Here is a 6,757-nt window from a genome sequence, read left to right as displayed (position 1 = left end):
GTGTGAAAATATGCATGCAAACAAGGAAGGTAGAGATCCAACTACCAGAACTAAGAGGAAAAAGCTCTGAGTTGAAATCTAAGGCCAAGATTAAGAAGGTTCTGAGCACTAGGACATTCGTGGACAGAAGATGCAAGGGGAGATGGATCCGAACAGCGGGGTGATTTCGACAATGAATTGCCACAGTAAGAGCACACTGCCAAACCTTCGGATATAGAGGCTGTGGTGAAAATTAAGCCAGTGGCAATTTTCAACGTTTGTAGCAACTGCGCCTAACAGTTCAGTACCCAGAGCATGGACAGCGCCACAGGCTCCGCTCTCAAGGCAGACTTGCCGGTCCACTCAGAGAGTCTGTCAACCCAGCCAGTCTCATTAGATATTTACTGAAAATCCTCTAAGACTTCCCTTTAAAACACAAAACGACTTCCACATTTAATTGCCTGTCTGGAGTAGCATAAGCAAGAAATTAAGAGATCTAAATTAAACTTATTGATGAGAGAGCTTGATGGTGCTTAATTCTAAAGATCAGAGTTGTCCCCCAAGGGGCTTGAGTAAAAAAGCAAAAAGAAGAGACACAATAAAAACATGACTTCACCAGCCCCTAAATTCCACGAATTCTTCACTTGTCTTTGAGAAATGGGTGAAATCTAAAACCATCAAAATAATTGGACTTCTTAAAAATTGGATTGTGTGAGTGAAAGGTGTTTATGAGAAGCTGATGACTCCGGATCTTATCATCCTGGAGGACAGCACAGAATAGTTAATATGTTCCTTGAGGGACTAGGATGCTGACGTCTTTTACTGATACCGGATCATTACGTGACTGAAAAAAAAAAAAAAAAAAAAGGAAGTCATATCATGAATAAAAATCGGAGCGCAACAGTGCAACCAAAATATTCTGTACTTGAAGGCAATTGCAGACAGATGTTGACAAAGAGGTGTCTCTTGAAACCACATTCGAGCTTTTCTGTGTTAACTGCATATATAAATACGAGCAGAAGGCCGGTCACCTCTGTCAGCAGCAGCAGAAGCAGCATCTTCAGACGCAGCCTGATACCTCGGAGCAGAGAAGGTGGCTCGGACTCTTGCTAGCTGCCTGATTCGCCTTCCACAGAGGCAGCCTGGGCTAGCCTTCTCCTTTTTTCATTTTTCTTTCTTTCTTGACTTTCTCTCTTTTTCTTACCCACTTGCTTTTTTCCCCAGGCTGACTTAAGGCCACTCTGCTCCCCCTCCCTTTGGCTGCTCGCCTACTCTGTCTTCTACATCTCTCCTCGCCCACCTTCTTCAGTGTCAAGCTCCCTTCTAGTTCTGTGCGTCTACAAAGTTTTGAGCGGAATTTTAGCCTCGGCAAACAAGTCCCCCCAGCTGCTCCAGCTAATTCCCGTGGCTTCTCTCCAGACACCAGCGCCAGACAGTGAGTGATGCCTCTTGGGTTGTGATTCTGGCCCGGAAACTCCAAGGAGCCCTTTGCCCTCCGTCCTACTTGGCAACCAACCCTCGCCTAGCTGCGGTAAGAGTCTAATAGTAAGGGGGGGGGGGACCTCTTACCATACCATACTAACCGATTCATTGACTACAGGATCCCTCCCTGTGCTGGCAGCAGTATCAGTGTGGAGTTAGCCTTCTTTAGTTCAAGGTCTGGCTAGTTGCTGAGTGCTGGGCACATACATAGGTTTTTTTTTTTTTTTTTTTTTTTTTTTTTTTTTTGTTTCTAACTATACCAAGGGAGAAGTGGCCAGACGCACTAGCGTGGCTAAGTGGCGTTCAACACAGGGAGCCGCAGCTTCGCTGGCTCCCCCAGCTCCCAAGAGTTTCTTGAGGTTAGAAGGCGGAAAGCCAGAGATTTCGCTCACTGCATTCCCTCTTTTCCCTCCTGCGCAGAATGACCATGTGTAGCGGAGCAAGGCTGGCCTTGCTGGTCTACGGGATAATAATGCATAACAGCGTCTCCTGCTCACCTGCCGCCGCCGGACTCCGTTTCCCTGGGATCAGGTAGGTGCTAGCCTAGGCTGAGCTAGATCTTCCCATCGCCAGACACCTCCTCCCGGTCGCCTCCCTGCAGTTCTGGATTGCAGGCTTCTAAGCATCGCTTCCTGCGTGTCCGTGTCATTTCTACAGCCTTTGGCTGGGTACCAGGTCCCTAGCTAACCCTGGGGGTTAGGAAGGCTCTAGTACATCCAGACTCCTTCCCTTCTCACCAGTGGGACCCAGGAACCCAAGTAAAGGGAGTGAGTTTCCGACCCTTGTAGAAACCTCCCTCCTCCAACTTGCTCAAGAGAGGGGGCAGGGTGCCCCCCACCTCCGCTCAGTTTCTTTTACCTATTCTTAGGACGAGTTGGAGAACTTCAGCTCCCAGAGAAAAGCCCAGGGTTGAGAGTGAAGCTCTCTCCACTTTGCTTTGTTACTGCCTATTCTGGACTATTGGGGCGGGGTCTCTCGCTCCTCCGCCCTTCCTGTTGTCTCATACGAATTCTTTTCCACCGGAACAGCTCTCTTTCAAATGAATCCTGTTTCAACTAGAGTTTGAGCCCTATAGGTCTTATGGGAGGGGGGTCTTGGCCAGCCACGGTTAAAGAAAAGCTACTTAAGAGACGGAAAACACAAAAAGGAGCGAAGGGAGGGGAATAAACGGATGCGGAGAAATGAAAGAAAGCCAGCAGGCTGGAGGGGTTGGGAGGACAACGTAGCCCACTTGAGTATGCAGAAAACCTGGCTTTTGTCTTGGCATCTGCTTCTAATCGTGAGGCGCTATCAGGGTTCCCTACCATAGCCTCAGAACACCCCCACCCTTATGCGGGACAGTGGAAATGCGTGGGTCTGCGTTGACCGGTGCAGGGTGGCACTGAGGGCAGCCAGGAGCGCGCGGCGTTGACGTTGAGTTGACTCTTGCAGCCGCGCCCAAGAACCTCTGCCTTAGTGGGCGTCTGCCCACTGATATATGCAAACAGGATTCCTAGCTTTTTCATCAGGATTCTGGCATGTGGGCGCCTGCAAGAGCTGGGGGTAGCTAGAAAGATCCTGGGTCTAGAGCCCGGGCTGGGGGCAAACGGGAAGCGGGGAAGCCTGGATGTGGACTATGTAGAGGATCTCATCTGACTCTGGCCTCTCCAGCAAGGGCTGAAAGGTGATATAGCAGCGCAAGCACGACTGGACCCTACCTACTGCATTCCGCGTATCTCCAAGGTCCAAAAGCCACCTGCTTTGCATTTTTGTCCTCTTCTGCCTGTCCTCTGTCGGGCATGGAGGCTATAGGTGAGGAGACTGTGAGATGGCTGGACACCTATGGAATGTCAGTCCCCAGTTGACCCCTTTCCTTGCGCTCTAGGGTTGAGATGGAATCCACCCTCCCCACCATTGCTAACAGATCAACAGGAACTCTTTGTTTAATGGACTCGAAAGCCCTCTTTCACCTCTGGCTATTCTCAAAGTTCCGTGTACCTAGCACTTTTCCTGGGTGATAGGCACTGGAGCGCTCTGCCGCACCACAGAATGAGCCAAACTAGCTAAGTTTAGGGGCATCTATTATTCATGTTCCTAGCAGATTCTCTCCAGCCCAAAATAGAAGCGGGAGGTTCTCTGTGACCTACATCCACGCGGGGAAGGGCTCCCCTGGGCTGGGCGGCTTGGATGGGGGTGGCTTCTGCCAGCGTTGGCCTCCTGCATCCTACCTACCCACCCTTCACTTCCTCTCCGCTCTGGGTCTCCCCATTTCTGCTCATATCATCTCTTTCTCGGGCATTCTAAATGCTTCTTGGGGAAGCCTGGGGCGCCAGGTCGGGAGAGAACTGGCCTTTCACTTGGCCAAGTATTGGGGTCTACAGGGTTGTTTAATTAGCTTGCAGGCGACCTGAGGAGATGTGAGCGAATTTCCTTAGTGGGCAGGAAATTATGCTGGGTGTAGTTCCTTTACCCGGTTTCTAGGACCATTCTGGAAGAAAGGATAATTCTCCTCCAGGGCCCATTAACGAAGAAGGAAAATCAATGGGAACCTTCTTGGGACCTGGCAGAACTGGGGAGGGACTTTTAATGATCATCCTTTTGGCTATCTTGCAGACCAGAAGATGAGACGTACGACCAGGACGGAAACCCTCTGCAAGACTTCTACGACTGGGACCCTCCGGGCGTAGGGAGCCCCGCCTCCGCGCTGCGTGACGCCTACGCCCTCTACTATCCAGCGGAAAGGAGGTACAGATCGCCCGGCACCCGCCTAAAGTTTGGGCCTGGAGTGGAGGGAGGGACCCGGTAGTGGCTCTAAAACTAGGGCACTTCCCATGAAAGTCCTCAAGCCTCCCTTCTACCTGGGTGAATCCGCGAGAGCCACAGAAAATTAGCAGACAGATCCCTGTGTACCTGAGGCTGCACCACGGACTGAAAATTCTGCAGCACAGAGGTGTCAGTGAGTGTGCAACTCGATAGGTGAGGAGCTCTCGTGCCAGCGAGGTCACCCCAGAGGCCAGCGCTAAACCCTATCTTAGATTTACCCCGGAAACTTCCCAAAGTAACCCCCAGTGGTTGTCGGGTGATCCTCCTTGAAAGGCCAGCAAGTGGCTGACTTTTGAAGGTCCGTGGCAGTGAGTGACTCAGGTCGCAAACTTTCTCTCCCTCATTAGAGATGTCGCCCATGAGGTCCTTAACGAAGCCTATCGCAAAGTCTTGGACCAGCTGTCCACCAGGAAGTACCTGCAGTCGGTCGTGGCCAGGGGCCTGGGGTAAGAGTTAGTGAGAGTTAACCCGGGAGTGATGCGCGCGCCAGGGTGGATGACAGTACTGAGAGCGTGTAGGGAGGGCGGGGCAGCTTCTACGTTTACTCGCGCCAGCACGCCTGTGCGCCTGAGGGTGTGTCTGCGTCCTGGCATCTAGGTGGATATTACCAGCCTCGGGCGGAGTTCTAGAAGTTGGGCGTTTAAATTTGTCCTAAGAGCCATAGACCGGGTAAGATAGAAAGAGGGTAGGAACATTGGGGGTTGATTCTTTGTTGAACCTAGAACCAAGCCAACCAGATAAGCGCCTTCCCAGTCATTCAAAACTCTCGAGGTTGCTGGAAGGGCTTGTCCTAATTTGGGGGAGGAGTATTACGATTACTATGAAGGCAAACCTAAGAAACAAAGTCCCCGAATTGGATACTTAAAGGAAACAGTTTTTGTTCTGGCTAGACAAACCCAGAGCTAAGGTCTTGCGTGAAGCTGTTGTCAGCAGAAGGCAATATTTAAATAAAGACCACAGGGAAGCAGCTTACATTTAACCATGAATAATTCATGGAGTGAAAAATATTGCCTTCAGCCTGTCGCCTTATATCACTATCACGTTTTTCAACTTAACGTAAGCAAAGATAGAGGAGTGCCATGTTTGCCTAGATTTGCGGAATCAATAACTTGGCAGAAGCCAGCGAGGTCCTTAGGAACCTTTGTATGTCGGGTGGTGGAAAGTTATAGAAGTCTGGACAATTTAGCTAGCGCCATGGACAGTGTAGTCTTGAGAAGCAATGTTTGGAGAAAAGATTAAAGAGCGCAGATTCTCCGGACGCCCTGGGATGCTTCAGAAATATCTTGAAAGATGGGAAAGATACAGTGCCAGGAAACTGTGTGTGGGAAGGAGGTTCCCCGGGGTCTCCAGCTCAGTATTTCTGCCAGCTGGGGCGCCACAGAGGAGGGCTGTGCTGGGAAGTTCGTAGTCCATCAGGCTCCAGCGTGGGGGTGGGGAACTCTTATTTCCTTCAAAGTCATTCAACGTGTCTCTCGCCCCGCCCCCTCCCTTTGCAGCGAGAACACAGGCGCGGGCGCAGCAGATGACCGAGCTCCTCTTACCAAACGCCACTCGGATGGCATCTTCACCGATAGCTACAGCCGCTACAGAAAACAAATGGCTGTCAAGAAATACTTGGCGGCCGTGTTAGGGAAAAGGTATAAACAGAGGGTTAAAAACAAAGGACGCCGAATAGCGTACTTGTAGCGACGAGTTGCCAGCTACGGTGTGTATAAAATGAAAAGTCGTTTTCCAAATTGACTGACCAGTCATCGCTCATGTGTTCTTTCCAAACATGTATTTATGTATGAAGTAAAGCCATTAAATAACTATTTTGATAATAATATTGTTTTTCTTTTTACGAAGCACTAGAGAATGCACAGATATACTTTGTGGACCAATTATTGATATATATTATAAATATATATTAAGAATATATATATAAGTATAACAGAGAGCAATTCATAAGCGTGCACAAGGATTGAAAATTCGCCTGAGCTGTTTATGTTTTTATATAAAATGAACAGAAAAAAATAGACAATCATTGCTTTGAATATTACTCCTATTTTTGTAAACTGGAATTAAAGGGTAGTATTTTTATCCACAACAGGCCTGAAGATACCATTAATGGCCATTTGCCAAAAAACAGTGGTACCCTACTCCAGGGGAATTCTGAGGTAATGACTGGGGGAATTGTTGAAGGGCTTTCTTTCCCTGTGAGTCTCTGGGGCAGGCTGCTTGAACCCCAGCCTAACTAACTCAAGAGGGCATTGTCCCACTGGCTGCGGGCAATTCCAACACTTTTGCTTTCTTTGATTCTACTTTTATGTATATTTGTCTCTCCTCAGACTTTCAGCCCAGAAGGAAATTCTAATTAAACAACAGCGAGATCCAAATTGTGCTTCTCCCCAGAATTCATATCATTCCCTGGGATAAGAGTTGAGAAATTGTACAGAGGAGACCGGCTTGGAGAGAGTTCTCTTTTCTGTACTTCCCGATTCTCCAGGGAACCAAC

The 6,757-nt window shown here is 49.1% G+C and overlaps 1 protein-coding gene across 1 annotated transcript; it reads left to right on the top strand.

The window, feature by feature from the left end:
• Positions 1–836: 836 nt before the first annotated feature.
• On the top strand, positions 837–6,074 carry Adcyap1 (adenylate cyclase activating polypeptide 1). Its single transcript, XM_051190935.1, has 6 exons — positions 837–1,072; positions 1,204–1,510; positions 1,882–1,992; positions 4,054–4,242; positions 4,611–4,709; positions 5,760–6,074. The coding sequence occupies exons 3-6, from the start codon at positions 1,883–1,885 to the stop codon at positions 5,947–5,949; spliced, it is 588 nt and encodes a 195-aa protein (XP_051046892.1). The 5' UTR covers positions 837–1,072; positions 1,204–1,510; position 1,882; the 3' UTR covers positions 5,950–6,074.
• Positions 6,075–6,757: the final 683 nt, after the last annotated feature.

This window comes from Phodopus roborovskii, unplaced genomic scaffold (assembly GCF_943737965.1).
Source record: "Phodopus roborovskii unplaced genomic scaffold, PHOROB, whole genome shotgun sequence".
Lineage (NCBI taxonomy): Eukaryota > Metazoa > Chordata > Mammalia > Rodentia > Cricetidae > Phodopus > Phodopus roborovskii.
Note: the sequence above shows the minus strand (reverse complement) of the source record. Positions and strands in the feature narration are given on the sequence as shown.

Excerpts from the sequence above, each read along its gene's own strand:
- Adcyap1 (XM_051190935.1), top strand. The coding sequence starts at position 1,883 with ATGACCATGTGTAGCGGAGCAAGGCTGGCCTTGCTGGTCTACGGGATA. Across the intron at positions 1,993-4,053 it reads CTCCGTTTCCCTGGGATCAG|ACCAGAAGATGAGACGTACG; the intron begins GTAGGTGCTAGC and ends GCTATCTTGCAG. Across the intron at positions 4,243-4,610 it reads GGAGTGGAGGGAGGGACCCG|AGATGTCGCCCATGAGGTCC; the intron begins GTAGTGGCTCTA and ends CTCCCTCATTAG.